The 18,773-nt window shown below is 42.2% G+C and overlaps 1 protein-coding gene across 2 annotated transcripts in view; it reads right to left on the minus strand.

Moving 5' to 3' along the window:
• Positions 1 to 13,465, minus strand: part of mcu (mitochondrial calcium uniporter) — a 60,608-nt gene extending 47,143 nt beyond the window's left edge. The window contains exon 1 of one of the 2 annotated variants that reach the window (XM_034609525.1): positions 13,266 to 13,465. In XM_034609525.1, the coding sequence (XP_034465416.1) occupies positions 13,266 to 13,382 (117 nt within the window). In that variant the 5' untranslated portion in view covers positions 13,383 to 13,465. The remainder of the gene's footprint in view (positions 1 to 13,265) is intronic. The other variant, XM_034609524.1, reaches the window with a different exon arrangement.
• Positions 13,466 to 18,773: the final 5,308 nt, after the last annotated feature.

The raw sequence follows: 18,773 nt of genomic DNA on the forward strand, positions 1-18,773 counted from the left end.
GTCCACAGAAGTCGTTTTACATGCATCAGGGGAAGAACCAGTGCAGTGTTTGCTTTGCATGTACTGTGTGTGTGTGTGTGTGTGTGTGTGTGTGTGTGTGTGTGTGTGTGTGTGTGTGTGTGTGTGTGTGTGTGTGTGTGTGATTTCCCAAGCAGAATGTAGATGCTGCTGTATTTGGTATTAAGTCGACTCAGACAGCTGCAGCCAGCAGAGAAGAACAAACTTGTTTTAATTTGGCTTCCCTGCACTGCTATAGAAACCCTGTCCTGACAACTGGATATGGAATGTAAATACATAGTTCTCGCTCAAACAGACCAGACTCCAGTCCTGCACAATGGCTCGCTGCTCACAAAAGCAGAAGAAGCCCATCGGAGACTGTCTCCATGGAAATGTGTTCTCCAACAAAGTCTCCTCTTCACCATCTCCACCACTCTATTTATAGAATGGTGGCGCTGGCGAGCTGGCTAAGGATGACTAACAGTATAGTGCGAATGGAAATGTCGAGTATCTCAACCTCTCTGTGCTGCCTCTCATTCTGCTCGCAGCTTCATTTCAAACCAAAGGCTTTGAACAAGTGTTCACACAAAACAGCTGACGAACCAACCCCCCCACACTCCCCCCACTCCTGAGTGAAAGCAGGTTGTGTGTGTGAAGCCTCGGTGTGTGTGTGTGTGTCAAGCTTATGCAAAGCCTGCAGGCTATGCGCACATGGCAGATATCAGTGTGAAGACAGCGGGCAGCAGGGTCATGGCTAACCCTCTCTGGCAGAAGGTCGTGGGACTCTGCGGCCCGCTGCTTTATAACTTCCGTGCGCGGAATGAGGATGAGAAAACCACAGGCATTTCTGAGGTCAACAGCTTCTTCCTCAATGTCCGTCAACGGAACGGGTGTGAGGCGAGCGTGTGCATGCACAATCTCATGCACAAAAATGAATCAATGGAGATAAGATAGTTTTCATTCGCCTCACAGATCTGCCATAACAACAAAGATCCGGACTCTCATAGCTATAGTGCACCTGCAGCAAAGCCATGGCCTTTTAAATGAGCAACAAAAAGACCTCCACCTCAGCGGCCTTTAAAGTAACGAGCTGAGTGTACTGTCAGAAGTCAAGGTAAAGTCCTCTCCTGTCATGCTAATTCTGCTAATTAGCATTAGGCTACATGAATGCCATGCTTATAAATGCACCGCGCCGCAAATATGAGTCCAAGCAAACAGCGCCGCGTTGATTCAATGACCGAGAACAACTATGGCCGTCAGATTTGATTAGCAGACACACTCACATTCATTTTTCATTGAAACACAACTGTATCCGTTAGTGCTGCTGTTGTTATCATTGACTAACCCCTAATTGAATTGATGATGTGATACCACTGTGAGTCAAATGTTTAGTGTTCATTCAATCCAAAAGGTAAAGAAATTTGGCGTCATGTCAGAGACCTCATCAACAATGGATTAAAGCAGCAACAGACATTAACATAAGCAATTTATTTACTACCCCGCTTCCTGTAGGTGCCTTTGAGCGGAGATGAGATTGTATCTCTCACACATTGTCCCATTTAAGTCCACACATGCAAGAAGACAGAACACCACTTATATACATTGAAAATGGTCGACACTGCAGATCCTTGTGGTCTCACAATGTACAGCTGCTTTATGACAAAAAAAGAAGAAGTCACATAATGCTTGTAAAAGAATACAGGAGCTAAATCAAACATTAACAACGTCCTGTTTCCTATAAAGTCAGAAATCTTGATAGGATAATAAGGAAGTATGTCCCATGCTAAGCAACATATTGCACAGTACACCTCTAATAGGATTATCTGGTCAGAGCCTCCAGTCCACCCAGGAATATAAAAGACCATTAGAACGACTGGTCGGTTTGAATGAGGCTCTGAAGCACTGATGCAGCAACACAAAAGCCTTAACCACCACCGCTGCCCCACCACATAATATAAGAACCCCTCCCCACCTCTTCTCATAACCATTCAACCTCCAGTCCGCTCTCTGTAGCAGTCCTGCTCATTCCACATGTCTCCAGCCATTGATCCACTTGCCCTGATACAGGAGTTAATTAAAAGAAACAAGACTCAAAGCTCAGACCCCTGATTCATTTAAAACGGGCAGTAAAGTAGTCAGAGGAGACGGGCCTCCAATCAACAGCAAAACCATGAGCATCAGACCAAAGACACTTTACACACACACCAGAAAACTGCACTAAAATAGCATGAGCTTGTGAATGGGCTTGTTGTGACCACGTGTGGCTTGTCTCTCTGGTCCAGTTCATCATTACAAATAACACAATGGAACTTGAGGGATTAAAGTCCATTGTTGGACAAAGGTGTGCATCTTTTTGTTTCCATGGTGAATCCCTTGTGTGTGGTTTTGTGTACCTAGGCACAGCTACAAACTGGGTAATTACAGTGCAAACAAATCAGGCGCCAGGCCGAACAGAGAGTCTTGCTTTCTGGGGCTCATTGACTCGCTGGATGTGCTCAGAGTCTGATCAATCTCAGTTAGGGTTCAGTTCTTGACTTCTGTTTGTGTAATGAGGTTGCCACAAGCATCATTCAGAAAATACTGACGGCTCATTTGAGACAGAGAGCCGAATGTTATTGGAAAAGCAAAGAAGAAAACAAAACAGAAATGGTGTAGTTTTGTGAGTCAGCATAAACGGCCCTTGAAGCTTCTGGATAATACAAATTCTAATGCACAATGTTGTTTTGTGGGTGGCAGACATCCTGTTCTCTTTCATGACCTTTAAGACATCATTTCTCTGAGCAGCTGCCAGGCAACCACTGCTTTCTGTGTGCCTCCTGAGATACATAGTGATTGTGCGTTTAAAGGATGACTGGCATCATTAAAATCTGCTTTCAGACATGCTTTGAAGTACGGACATTTTTCTGAGCTGCATGTGGGAGGGCAAATGTCCAAATCAGTCGTCTGTCCAAATCAGTCATCCCGCATATTTTCTGGAACTTTTCCTTCCAGCCCCCTGGTAAAATGATGAGAAAATGAGTGAGCCCATGAGGGAATACAGCAGGATAATTAACAGCAATCGAGAGGGAGCTGGTGTCAATGTGCTATGCTCTACCCAGACGCCACCCCTCGCTTGAATGTTCCGGACATTTTCCTGTTGGTGTGAATGCTTTTGACCCTGACAGTCTCCTGCTGCATTCTTCATGTGTCAAAGGCTGTGTCATGTGTCGTGTCATGTCTGAACATTGCAACAGCTTAAGCAACGTCACCCCCATTGTTTTATATATATTTAAACCATGTTTTTTGTACTGTGAAACAGCATGAAACCATGTAGCTTAGACGTTATCATGTGTGTCCTAAAGCATGGGCACACAATACAAACAGAGCAGGGCCAGCTGACTATTCTCCTTAGCAGAACAAAACCTCAAATATGACCTTTAAATTGCATTTGTATAGAAAATAAGCAATTTTGCAAATGTTTAAGTATCAACAAATATATCTATTTTTAGTACATTTTATTTTGATATCAAGAATATGTGATGACAAGTTTTATTTCCTCCCATTTTCCTTTAAAGGGACATGTCTAATCTGCACACTTCTTTGACTTGCTACTAAATGAGTGCAACAGCAAAAATCAATGTATGGCGGTTTAAATGGGCTCTATTCTATTGTGATGGCTGTAAGCCCAGGTAAAAGGAGCAAAGTGAACAAATGCTAAAGAAAAACCAACAATCAGCAGCCTGCTCAGCACCACACCTCCCGGATCCACCACGGAGAGGTAATTCCTCCTAAGACAAAATCAAACTCCCTGTAGCCACAATGATGTCACAAAGCCACACAAGGATGATGTCACAGCTCCCCTGCCACACACCCTGTTTAACCATGACCAACAGAAGCCCAAATTTCCCTGGTAACTCAACCCCACAGTGTTTCACTACACAGATAAATGCCATGCAGATTTCCCTTCCAGCAGTGCAGGGCCCTCATCTGTCCTCTGCAGCTCAGAGATCGACAGGCTTTGTCAGGGGAGACACTGGCCTGATCTCTCAAATCACCGGTACAAAAAAGGTGCAACCAACTTGAAAATGTCAAGCTCTCTTGCCATTAACCCAGTGCATTGATCCAGCAGGAACAAAAGGACTACTTATGAATGTGTGTGTGTGTGTGTGTGTGTTTGTGGGGGGTATCCAAGCAATTAAAGCGTAGGTTTGCAGGGGTCACGCTTTGAAAATAATCTGTTAAGATTATAGTCTGTTAAGGACATTTTATTCTCCTTTCAATGCTTGTCTCAAACGTCTGCATCTATCTTGTTTTGGTTCAACTGTAACCTAATGGGGCAGAATCGTGTCCTTGAACATCCAGTAATGTATCACTTTTTCCTCAGAGTTTCTAAATGACTTATAAGCAAGAGTTATATACTCATAATCAGTCGTCAGGGATCTTAAATACTCCTGTTTCACCACCATCCATGATGTGAATTGGATCATTCATTACATTTTAGAGAGTGCTACCAAGTTGAGTGAGCACTTCTATCCATATATCGACAAATTTTGCCTGAAACAGTGCAATGGTAAGTCAAACTTCTATTTTGAGGCAAACTGTGTTTAGCAGCTCGACGTTTGCAATAATCATTTTAGTTCGGCTGGCTGTGACATGGGACTGCTAATGAGAAGCAGCTTTGCTCACTCCATCTCTCTTCAATGAAGAGGTGAGCACGAGGCCGGGGGAATCTTCATGTAAAAAAAATCCCAACATTCCTGTGAACAACTTTCCAGCCACTACTCCACTAATCAGTAAAACACGACTCATTCATACACAGTAAGAAGCGATTCCAATTAAGAGCTGCCTCTCTTGACAGCTTTCACTTTCTTCTCTCCTTTTGCCCGTCTTACAGCGATGACTCTCCTCTTCCCTGATATGATTGTTTTCTGCTTTTCATGGCACAATCGTAAGTTATGGAACTGTCAGACTCAATACACTATATTGTTTTGAATTCAATAAAACAGCACAATGTAGATAAGCGCGCGCATGGTGTGAATACTGGCGAGTTTGGATCCAGAAAATACAGCTTTATCATTGTATTGATATGAGACGCTCTACACGCAATAATCTTATAATGGTTTTTACTTTCATTAGAATACAAATTATATCTAATCCTGACTTTCCCGAGACATGTATATCTGCAGCGCAGTGGAATTACATTGCATAGTGTGGCATATTGCATGAAAGACAGGAAAAATTGTCACTACCAACTGTCAATGTCCCAGCCCTCCGCCCTCAGCCAGCATCTGCCCTACAATCCTGCTTGTATTAATTCAACATGAAGATGTATAAACAACAATCAATTGATTCCTTTGGGAGAGGTCAACTTCAGCCCGCTCTAACACTTATTGGACAATCTTGATATTTTTCAGTTCTTTCAACTTGAACTCTATGAAAAGCAAACAAGGTATGATCGATAAACAACAGGAAGCAAATGCATCTTGCCCCCTTTGTAAGCAGAATGTGTGAGGAGTAGGGGTGGAACGGTTTGGTTTGATGTTTGAGCCACAGTTTAATTCATACCTTGGTATTGCCCTAACTTTAAATACAATAATAGTTTTGAGATTTAAAAGGTGTTACTTGAAAGAAAGAAAAATTAGTTTTTCTGTTATTGGTAAAGTAATGAGAGCTGCACCTTCTGCAGTGACACTGTGTATTAGGGATGTCCTGTGGCAATATACAAGATTGTGGACATTTGTATCACAGTGTCAGAACCACTACACCTATATTGAGGAGTGAAATTTGGAGATGCTGCACCTTTAGAGCAGCCAGTGGGTGGACGCCTCCGACAAAAGAAAGGTTGATAACCACACATGAACAGCTTCAGGTACCACATTAGCATATTCATTTGCAATTAGGGCTGCCCTATTTTTAAGGCTTGTCTGGCCTGCAGATACTACTGACTCTTTCCCCCTCATGTGGTTCCTCCATTGTACTTTCTCTGCTAAATCTTAAACTTGCCAAGGTTTTATGTAAATATAGATGTAAAAAAATGTGATAAACAAATATTAGTCAATTAAAGGATGTCCTCAAACAAGAATGATATGAAGCTGTTTAGATACTGCCAGTAACTGCAAGTAAATGTGTGTATTTGGACAAAATGATAATACCTATAACTGAAAATGCTTTTGCATGACTGTCACATTTTTTGACAGATGTGGGCACAGCTGACCTTCGTACAAGCTGGACCTGCCCAGGCTAATTTACAGTGCTTATTTGGACCCAGCATTACAACAGATTTGCTTGGCTGTCACAATAATGAGCCTAATCCCAAACCTAATGCAAGGAAAGGCTGAGCTGCTGATGACCTTCAGGTTCTAGCAGCAGACTCACCTGCCCCCCTGGCAGAGGATGCCACCAGCTCCAAGTCCCAGAAATGAGAGGGGGTAACCAAGCGTTGCTGCCATCCATCATCACATTACACACATTGGCCTAGTTTAATGTCCTTTGCAGACTTGACTGGAGACACGCTGGGCCACACAGAAACATGGGAAGCAGCTAATTAGTCTATGCCAACAGCAGAGGTTCACCAGTCATTTACCACTTCAAGGGTGAAATCCCTTCCAGAGTACTAATGAGGCCTTTGTCCATCACCGTAGTCTCATCCATAACAATGCTGCAGCATCTTACAGACGCATGTGGCCCCTTGAAGAAAGCATTAAAATGATAACCGCATATTCGAACAAGGACACAGATTGTAGAATACTGCAACATTCAGCAAGAGTCTACTGAACCATTTCACCTTCTAGGAAAGTTCTTTTGACCAGAGGGTAAACAGCTGGTGAGCGTGAGAAAGGTTACTGTGCTGAGTAGGTGCTATAGTGTGATGCACTCAGAGAGCTCAGGGAAATTAGAAGAAGAAAGCACAGGGGAAACAGGACACGCACCAGCATATGTGTGGTGGATGTATACAAGGAAGAAGAAAAGGGAGGCTTTTTTCCCTGCTGTGCCAGTGAATTGCTCTAAAAATAACCTTGTATAGAAAAGTTATACAACAATATAACTACAAAACTCACATCTGTTTTGGGGCAAGTGTCAAAATACCTGCAGTAGAAGATGCATTGCATACTGTTCGAATAGGACTTCCTTCAGTTGCAGCAATAGTCAAAGCAATAAACAAAATGTTATGAGTGGTATGACTGTATCACTATACATCGTCTATACCACTTTCCTTTGAGGGTGGCGGGGGGGCAGAAGCTTATCGCCATTGGGAAAGAAGCAGGGTACATCCTGGACAGGTCGCCAGCATATCGCATAAGATAGATGAATAAGAAAACGTTAGCAAAACTTAGGATACAAAGAAGATATCATAGAAATAGGTATTGTGTTGTTTCTTAAAACTATCAACACAAGTAGCTTGTCTGATGTGTGGTGGGAGTTTGTTCCAAAACTTTGGTGCATAGCAAGAAAAAGCTGCTTCCCCAATCAAATCAAGAGAAGTTGATTAGGGGAGCCTGGTAGTGGGAATTCATTTCCCAGTGATACAATGGCTGATGGGACTAGCATATCTCTCTGTAAAAAGGACAATACTTATTCATTGGAAAATGAAAATGAGACCCATACAAGTAGGGTTGACTGCTCAAAAAAGAAATCCACACTCAGACATAGCAAGAGGCTTTTGTCTGTGGCACACCATATGGCAAAGAATCACAAAGATGGAAGGAGAGAACAGCTGCTATTGCAAATGCAAAGCGATGGACCCAATTTACATTCAACTTTACATCGAATGTGCTGAATCATAATATGTATCATTTAACATCTCCCATAGTAGTCGAAACCCCCTGAAAGGTACTTGGCATGACAGAGGGTGCTGCCAGGACCACATTTTGCTATAATCACACACACACATCGCACACAGACCCACAAAGTGCAAACAATACCAGCCCCACTGTCACGGCTGGTGATTATTCTTGCTACTGCTCGCCAGGCTGATCACCATCTGAGCTGACAGGAACTCTGTCAGAACCACACCGACTAAAACCATCAGCATTTCTCATCCCTGCACCAAGACGACAACACACACGTTACTTTGTTTGGCGAGGCAATTCATGACTTTTTCACTCCTCCCTTAAATTTTAGGAAGTGAGAAAATGTGCCTCTACAAACAGGCATGGTCCCTTAGCTACTCAGTCTCATTATGGCCAAGTACAAGCTAGAATATACCAAAATGATCTGGCCAATAAAATTGCAGATTTGTCTGCATCCATTGGATACACTAGGTTGTTTTAAGTCAGCCATCTTTGTTATTTTATTAGGGAGGATAAATGGAGAGATATCATCTGTTCATAAACTGCATCTATTTATAATTAGCTAAATGCATTCCTCACCCTTGAGTGAGCACAGTGTTTTGATGTCAAGATGACAAATGTTAAAATTCCCCAAACAAACTAAAAGACTGAAGTAGGTTCTTGACCGAAGTTCAACGATTTCTAAAGCACTAATTATTCACGATATATTTGTTTTGGTGTAGACACAAGTATGGTATCTGTAATACAACCCAGTTCAACTGTTCAGCCATGAAATCTACTTTTATGACACCTATGACATGGGTTTGTGGTATAAGTTTTAAAAAGGGTGGGGTTATATTGGCTAAATCTCCCCTTTGCCCTTATCTTTACTGCAAATGCAGCATGTTTAGCTCCTCTCAGACATGCACTGAACTCTGGACACACCGGAGGGGCTGTATGTGTGAGTGCAAATATCACAGTTGCTCTAGACGTTTTCTGGACCGTTTCCTGCCAGCCCTCTAGTAAAATATCTGGAAAATCTTAGAATGAGCCCATGTGAGAATACAATTAAATGTCCACAAAAAAATGTAAAGCCAGTTAACACGTGTTGATGATGTGTCAAATGGAAACCGGATAAAAAACCTGAAAAAAAACTAAAATTAGTCTATGCTAATATCTCCTTCTGAAATGTCAGCGTCTCCTTTGTGTATGGCACCTGAAAAACAGGTGCCATACACAAAGGAGACGCTGAGGAATATGTCAACTCTGAAAGACAATGAGATTCAAGCTTTTGTATATTACGCCCGACATTATAGTCAATGTGCTAAAAACAAAAATAGAATGGAAATTAGAACTGAGAAGAATGGTGGACCATACACAACTATCCAGAGCTGTCAATGCTAATATCTTTCTATATTTTAATTTTCTTGCATTATTCATTTGATTATCATAGGATGAATTACTGTATGTTTACTGTATGTCCCCAATTCACCTACATTTACACTGATCCTCTGTCCACACGTAGACAAATGAGAGCAAACAGCAACACTACAGAGACACTGCTTTTCTACCAACACAGTAGCCTCATTTAGGAGGAACCTATCCCCATAGAAACAACACAAAAACATATCAGGGTCACAGTTTGTGATCCATTTTTGATTTTAGCAGACACTGAAGTCTTTTCAGAAAGCAAATAAAGTAAATTTGTATCTAGACATTGATCTAACTAAGATAGGATGCCACTGAAAAAGAGTGGACTAACAAGCCGCCCGCCTGGCAACACAAGATTGGTTGGTCCTCCTTTATTTCCTGTTCATTTCTTTGTAGCCCCCAATTTCAGACTCATTCAAACAGTGAAGTGGGCGATCAGCAGTGAACTACTAAACTGTCCAACTGTTTACTGGGTATAGATATCAGCTTGGCTTACAGCTGATTTACAATTAAGGATTTCTGAGAGGATTTCTGAATGATTATCAGTCTGACACCAGATAGCAAATTATTCATGTTTCATTCAACCTTTTCAATAGCAGTATTCTAAATACTATAGGATATCAAATTGCTGATCTTTTTGGTAACTCCAATCCCTGAAAGAGGGTTCTCTTTTGTGTGATCCCTCTCCAAGTACTTCGAATTTTTTAACAGAGGGTTCTTTTGTTCCCCCTTATCCACATTAGTCCTTTGTGTGGTGTGCTGTGAAGCTACAAAGTGTCTCATAATTGTTCATTTAGCTATTCATTTAGCTATTCCCCCCACTGTACTCAAATCAGTCAATATTGTATGCTAATGTGGAAAGTGTAAGCATATCAAAAGCAGTAACATGGCATGCTATATGGACTGAATGGAATCTCCAGGCTTACAAATCAATCATTTTTGTAACTTTACCTTTGACTGATTCTATTCTATCATATCACTTCGCCTCAGATAGCCTAGCAAGAGCATATGAAACCCCTCAGGAAAACTCAAATCAATTTTCTTACCCACTAAAGAAAACCCTCTAGATTGCACTTCGTGTCCATTAAAATTGCCTCTGTGTACAGATAGTAATCTAATATCAGTGAAAAGATGGAACAGTACCACCGCGCTGACCAAAGATTATTAAGATTTCTCTTCACTTAAGGTACCAGACACTGTATGATCAAATCTGGGGATAGACATGCAGGTCACCATTAGAGACCTCAAACATCAGCATTGAAATGCCATAAATTATTTTCCATACAGGAGGCAAGACTGTCAATCATCAGACTCCAGAGAGTAGAAAGCAATCTTTGATGAGGCTAAACTGTATAAATGACAGCTAATAAAACCTGCCATTCATCATTTATTGTGGAATGTTTTATCCTCCATACGATACCCCCATTTACATACATGTAAATGTGAGATCAGAAATGGAGTCAGAAACAATTTTGCTCACATTAAGGATTTCATTAATGAACGTGCCTGTGTGGACCAGTTTACCAATCATTCAACCATCTTATCACCTTTAGCAGACAACAGCCCCAAGCACACAGTCACTCTCTTATCACACTAAGCCGGATAACTTCAGCGGTGAGCCCGTCAAAGCAGCAGGGATAAATTAGTTTAGTCCTACACTGATTGGATTTAAAGCCAGGAGTGGGCTTTGAACTTGTGGCCCCAAAGACAAAAGCCCCCAACTGCTCAGCTTTAATGAACACGTCGGCTTAAATGGAAACAAATAAGTAAACGAAACCTGATTCGATCTCTATTTTACTCACCATGAGACTCTGTGCTTTTAAAGCAACAGAGGGAAATGACGACAGTAAACCCAACTTCAGCCTGCAATTCATAAACCTTTTACAAGAACTGTGTATTTGCAGTGACTCAACTCTTCCGCCACACTTTCAGGCAGCAGCATTTAATATGACAGCTGACTCAACAGTAATCTGGTGCAGGTTAAACGTGAGCCTTTGGAGCCCACTGTCTGTTCTGCATTCCTAAGGAGATGACCCATCGGGACTGCACCTTGTTAAAGAAGCAGAAGTGAGTCTGAGTCGCTTACTGCTGTAAACTGGCATATTTGTGTTTTTTGGCAAACATGTCATACTAACCGGACACAAAATGCTTAGTGGCAACTCATTGGCACGTGCCCCATTGCAGATTTATAGGCACATGTCTAGAAACAGAGATCCCCCACTGCAGTGAAGAACTCACAAATGAATATAGAGGTTTGGCTGTCACACAGTAACAGACAGGTTCAGGAGCTGCAGCAGCAACGCTCCGATAGACGGAGACACGATACAACAGGCAAGCAAAACTCCAACTTGAGCAGACTGAAATGAAATGAAAACCTATTAGGGGCAACTCTGCGGAGATACAGCTCGCCCTGTTAAATCACTTAAGGTTTAAATAGGCCAAGTTATTTTAGAGAAGGGGAGAACATTTCCTCTCCTCAGGGGTAAATGTGTTCTGTTGTAATAGTCCACAGTAGGCAACAGCTACGGGGGCCGATGTGTTGACATGTGCACCAAACTGTGTGTCTATTTGGACAGCTTCATAACCTCCAGACCAGCCTGTTACACAGGAAGGAGAAGCCTCATTTGGTTTCACAAAGCCTGTTGCAAGCGCGTGCATGTGTTGGTGTAGGGGAGGGGTAGGTAAAGAACCACAAGAGTGAGAGAAAAAAGGCAACTACGAGAAAAAACAGAGAGCAAGACAAAGAAAACATAAAGGGAAGTGAGCCCTGTTGGCAAAAGAAGACCAAAAACTATCACATTGACATTCCTAGCTACAGAGAAAGGGTCATTCTGTTCTGGGCTGCTATGACTTCCTCATTCTTTCGTATTCAGGTCCATCCTGTGCTTCACCTTCCTCCTCGGGCAGCTGCTGTACAAAAGCTGAGAGTTTACTCTGCAGAGGGAGTGGGTCACAGAGGCAGGAACGACGTGTGCAACCACCATTGCGCCGTAGTGACAGTTCTCTAAAACCCAATTACCTTGCTGTGATTGTGGGCAATTTTTTTTAGGCTGCGTCTATCGCTACAGTGGCTGTGTGTAAAGAACCTGAATTAGCTTGCAGGAAACCCAGGATCCCCCCCCCCCTCCTCCTGAATGGGGAAACACCCACAGGGAGGGGAGCAAAAAACGACTGGCTGGAGAGTCTGACATCATCCAAGTGTGGGTTTTCCATGTTACAGTGGAGGCTCATGTGTGTGTGCGAGTGTCACTCTTCTGCTCTCACACAAGCACAACTGTAGTTTTCCTCTGGAGCTCTGCTGGGTAGACATTCATTATTCTGAGTTTCTGCTGCTGCTGCTGCACCACACACACACACACACACACACACACACACACACACACACACACACACACACACACTAGAGGCAGAGAGAGATGAGGGGAACCATCGGTCATGGACTGGCAACCAAACCATCCTGCAGCCCTCCTAAAAAATAAAAGCCCATGCTCACACCAAACCTCCTTATTGCAACAGCACACAAAAAGGAAGACACCCATCCACATCCATCGGTGACCACAAACCTCAAACCCCATCATCTGCAGCAGAAGCAGTCCCATCACCTACAATGGGATCGCATTCAAATGAACTCACAACAATGGGGGCGACAGGGGCTGGATTAATACCCCTGCAAAGTTGAAGGACGAGGGAGGGAACATGGGATGTGGGGCAGAGCTGTGTCTGGAGGCTGGTTACTGTACAGCGCCAGTGGGGTGTTGATGGGCTCCAGGAAGCTCTCCACTGGAAAAACTGCATTACCCGTGTGAAAGCTCCACGTCCCGCTGTGAATTAACACAACCACACGGCACCAGGTTGGCCTCATGACTCATCTCGGCGCCTCACCTCTCCGCGGGAGAAGAAAAAGACATGAACGGAGAGAAATCTTGAGGCTAGTTAGCTTTACTTCCTTAGCCAGCCCAGCCGAGGCGCCGCCACCAGCGCCGCTCTCTGCCTCTCCTTCCCCCCCTGGTCCAGCCCGCCTGCCCGCCCGGTCCCCCGCACCTCTCTTCCCCTGGTTGTCGGCGGGGCGCGCACCGTCCTGGGACTTACCGGTCGTATGTGCTGATGTCGCCGCTGTGACGAGACAACAAGTGCGGGGAGGCTGCCGGCCGCCGCTCCGCTGCTCCGGGACAACAGGAGGACCGATCTGCACACTTTCGCAGCCATCTCTGTAGTGAAAAGCTCGCCGGGAAGAAGACTGCTGCGGGCGGACCGAGACGCACCGAAGGGAAGAGGGGAGGGTGGTGGGCGGGTTTGCGGGGCTGGACTACGGCTTCATACACATGCCCAGTGTTGCACCAGTATGCACATAGAAAAAAATACTTGTGTGCTGGCTGTTCCCAAAAAGCAAACACATGAACAGACTGCGCTAGACTTACTAACACACCTCACGCCACTCCAGTTGCTCTATTGAAGGTCACAAAAAGTGTCATCTCATTACAGATGTGTGCAGATGTGCTGTGACAGCTCAATGCAGCATTACTACATTTTAGTTTGGTAGAAATTAGATAAAGACCCATTGAATCAAAGCTTCCTTTCTGAACAGTATCTCCTCTATAGTCTCTCTACTGACATCATATCAGTGGAAGAATACTGTAAGATAAAGAAATGCTAATGTAGTGAACATGTGAGTTCAACAGAGATACACTGGAGACCAAGATAACAGTTTCCAGTTCCCCTTTCTGTCATAAAGGAATATAGGTGGGGATGTTAATCCAACACTACAAACTCTGTATTGTGTTACTTTTGTTACATAAGTTTGATGCTACAAATGAGAAAAAAATATAAATCCTCTTTATTCAAGATAAACAAGTGTTACATTTATTGACAATACAATTATGGATAAGTTGGATAGATTTTTAAAATATGATCCCAGACCAATACACATAACACCAAATAATTCTACATTATCTAACAGTAAAGTGCTGAGGTTCGAGCTTATTCAGCAGTGCAATACTGGTAGGGACAAATGATAGTCAAGGGTGAATATACCTTCTGAACCTTTTCTCTATTATTTGTTAATTTAGCTCAATTCATAAACATTGTCATGGGTGAAGGTGCACAGTGTCATAGTCACTGTATTTAAATAGCACTTTTCCAGTCTTATTGGCCATTCAAAGGTTTACAGTAGAAGTCACAGTCACCCATTCCCGCAGACACTCATACAGCTCTTCCAAACACCATTGATTTCAGTCAGGGGCGTTTCTGGGTCCAGCATATTACCCAATGATACCTCTGCATGCTGATAGCCTATCACTGAAAGTGATCAAGTCAAGTCAACTTAAGGTTTATTTATACAGCATGTTTTAAATAACCACAGTTGGCCAAAGTGCTGAACAAGCTTTAAATACCACTTTCAACCGGCCTTCTGGTCAGTGGACGATCCTGCTGAGCCACAGCCGCATTGTGTTCATACCTGTCTGCAGCTGTCTACTGACTTGCTAAGGTATTACTATAGCAAAACGTTGCACTTAGTGAAGAGCTGACATCACCTCAAAGATCTTCAGCTTTATTTGAAAAAGACAGACAAGATAAGACTAGTCTCTCTGATATTTGCCTGCTCCCTGGCCACAGCATCCATTCCTCAATAGCTATGTCTAATATTAGCTTTGTCTTTCAGTCACTCATGTGACTACATTCCAAAAGACCTACAGTATCAAATCAAATTGAATTGATCTCAACGACTTTTAAACTGCATGGGCTACTTCCCAATGCACAAGCATTTTACAGCGTTTCTGTCCCCAAATAGCAGAACATATTGGCAAGCAAGACTAGTATGAGGTGTTTAGTTTCCTCCAGATTCATTCAACCAGTGCAAATGTAGGTAATAGGTGCAGTAATGGGTCTGTTTGGTCAATGAATGTCAAGGAGACTCCCCTCAGTGGAATGGAGCATGTTCCCTGTAATCTTTGACCAAGCCTGTCATATGATCCAGTTTGCAACACCTGTATTTGTCAAGGGTGAAACCAGATAACTTTCAACGTAGTAATTCAGCTTCATATCGTAGCTCGAACTTCAGAAAACAAGAAAAAGATGAACAAGGGGAAAAGTAATGTGTCATCGCTACAACTCATCTCGGTTCCTTCTGTACTTCTTCAGGTGCGGTGCATCTGGCCGTGTGGGCGATGCAATTTAAATGCAAATTCTCAGCCATGGACAAGGACCTGCTCAGGGATTCGGGGCTGCATTGATTCACAAAGGGAATCTTTAGTGTGACTCCAAATACTACTGAGCACCTGCTCACATAAACCTTTACACTCTCATTTTAACTGTACTGTGGGTAAATGGAACATGTCATCTGCCCGGGGTGCATTAGCACTGTAAACAACGTGAGCTGTGGTAAAGTGAAATCAATGAATTTATCAGTGCAATTTAGTTCATAAACAGAAAACATTGCCAATACCTTTACCAATGTACGTGAGACCTCAATATGAGTGATAATGAGAGCTATAGTATACTAGATCATAACAGTAACTGGATTTATCTTATCTACTCACTATCTTTTCATTATATTACCTTGGACTGATGAAAAAAATGTTCATCGAAGTATTAAAATGAAAGTGATTATACAAAATGACAAAAACATCTATCCATGTAGGAGCAAATACATGACTTTTAATTATAAAAGATTAAATCAGCAAGCTCCCACCATTATAATGGCTGGAAGCAGTACAAATATGATAACAACTTCAAGTACTAGTGACACCACTACTCTTAAATGAGTCCTTGAATATATTCAATACATGTTTGGGCTTAATTTCAGATGAAGTTAAGATTCATACAATTCTAATATAATCTCTGCTGACTAGTTTATTTTAATAGTTGTCTGCCAACTTAAAAATATAAACACTATTTAAGAATGACACAACTGCTTTTAAAAACTCTCCAAATGCATATCTCAAGGTCAGAGATGGATCAATTGAGCAGAATACAAAAGAAGGCGTGTACACTTGCCTGTGTGCGTATGTGTGTGCCTGTGTGGGTGTGTCTGTGTGTCTGCGTGTCTATGCATGACTGGAACGTCTCATAGCAGCATTCAAGATCCCCTCCCAAAGAGGGCATGCTGAAAACAGGCACGCGTGGGTGTATCGTCTATTTCATCACACCACCAATCAGGTACTACATAATGCAAACACAAACCTATTTAGGCAGCATACGGCTCCTTTCTTTTCGTGCTTACTCATACACATGAACGCTCACAGACAACACAGAGCAATATGACTGCTGAAACCGGAGCCTGCTTTTGTCTGCAGGTCTCCACCTGAGCCATCTTTCAACATTATATAGTTAGGTACAAGTGGGTCGAATTTCACCAAAGTTTTCCTTCTACACAGCAGTTCAGCTGCGAGCACAAATACTGCTGCTGTCGCTGTAAGGCCCCAAACTCTCCCAATGGATTTGTGCTCTCGATGGAACACTCAGCCGTGAGACGCTGTCATGAACCAAACACAAGTCACAGCAGTGGCATCCCTGTTGTTGTGCACTGAGGAGGCTCTTCTGCAGGCCTGTCTTATCTCCTGCTCCACCTTCGCACTGGCACAATAGCAGGTTTGTGTCACTGTGTGTTGTTATTGTATGGATTATTGTCACATTGCAACACAAAGTGTACATGGTAAACATTTGACTTGTCAGACACAGACTCAGTCAGACCGATGGTAAGTGCTGAAGTTAGAAAGTGGGTAGTAGAAACAAGGCATGTGATGTGCTTTAAGAACGACGCTGCTACTGTTACCTGATCCCTATTGGGTAACGGACCAGGACACAGAACTCTACACCATGACCTCACTCACAGTTACAGATCTAAAAACACTCACTGGTCATGAGCTATATATTTAACAGCTATTACTTCCCAACTATGTGAGATGGAGTATTTTACATGTGTCATTTACATGTTATTGAAGCATGTACTTAAAGACGTTTTGGTATTGAGAGGCTGATTTGTTCCAGGCTCCAAACTTACACAAATATTGGACAATTTAAAACATGCAAAATGTTAACGCATGTACATGAGAATAATAAAAGACTGAAATGGTGTTTGTGATTGAGAAAAACCTCTTTGCAACAGATAAATCTCCACTATCACTATGGACACGTAGCACATGCTGATGTAACTATTGTTGTGGAGCTATTCAAATTCAATATATAATTTCAATAGTGGGCAATCTCATATTGTGGGGTGCTTGTGATAAATTGCTTGCATTAATGAACCCTGTGCTGGAGGCAGCAGGCATAGTTAAATGGTGTTCCTTATTAAAAAAGAGAGAGGGGGGAGATGTGGTGGCGGTGGTTTGGGAGGGGTAATGGAAATTGCTTTGAGAAAGTATGATGGGAAAAGACAAAGAGATTAGTATAGATAATAATTTCTAATAGAGAAGGTAACCGGAGATATTAGTTGCAGTGTGTGTGTGTGTGTGTGTGTGTGTGTGTGTGTGTGTGTATGTGTGTGTGTGTGTGTTTGGTATTAAAGTGGCACCTTCGATTAAGCTTCACTTATAACATTAACTCCTGTGACTTAGCTACATGAAACAACTACGAACTGTCAACAAAGAGCTGCCAGAGAACTGCCCATGACCCCCTGACCTTTCTGACGACAGGTTAATTTAGTATTGTAATAGTTATATTGATTATCAATATATTGACAGACTACCCAGATGCTCAGAATCCCCAGATTCTGATCCTGAATACTTGTCAGGGAAGTGTTTCATTTCTAAATGAATTAAATAATACCCCCCTAATATATCCTGAATTCCACAGGGAAAATCATTTGCATCCATTTGCATCAATTTATATTGCATGACTCATTTTTAGTGTTGTGAAACATCCCTTTATTATGCATCACACACTAAACAAAGTTTCAAGATAATTTAATGATCTGTTGCATGGTATAACACAGGATGGTTTTTTTTCACAACCTGTAGTTTTACATGAGTTAATCTACCGCAGAGGTATGACATTATAAATAATGTGTCTTTGTAAACAGCATGCAAAGCAACACAATACACACTGAACAGGAGCCCCAGATACAATGTGAGCAAAGAATCGAACTCCTACCTTTCTGAGTACATGAATGTGAATTTTTTGGTGTGATTGTATTCATTTTTGTTTTATTGTTTAATGCAACCAATAACCGTGAATTCATTTGTTGAAATTAGTAATTGCACTGCATGTTTGTTCTGTTTTTATGTCTGTGGAGCACTTTGTAAAAATGTTCCATTATTATTGTTGTTGTTGTTGTTGTTGTTGTTGTTGTTGTTGTTGTTAACACAATATGTGTCTCCAGTCATTTCACTTTGTCTAAGAGGTAAATATTATCAGATTGGGTCTGAACAATGACAATGCAACTTTGAATTTTTTAATATTCCTGTTAGTGGGTCTATATTAAAAATCATTAGGCCACACATCTATCTGAGAGGCTTTGTCACAGAGCTTATTTTGCGTTTTTTAAGTTAATGAATATGAGTATAGGTATCATAGTTGCAAGAAATAAACATAAATCTATAAATTGATTAAACCATGATGTATAGAGGGGGAGCATGGTCCCTTTAGACCTAACTGGTG

The sequence above is a fragment of the Hippoglossus hippoglossus genome, chromosome 15, assembly GCF_009819705.1.
Source record: "Hippoglossus hippoglossus isolate fHipHip1 chromosome 15, fHipHip1.pri, whole genome shotgun sequence".
Classification (NCBI taxonomy): domain Eukaryota; kingdom Metazoa; phylum Chordata; class Actinopteri; order Pleuronectiformes; family Pleuronectidae; genus Hippoglossus; species Hippoglossus hippoglossus.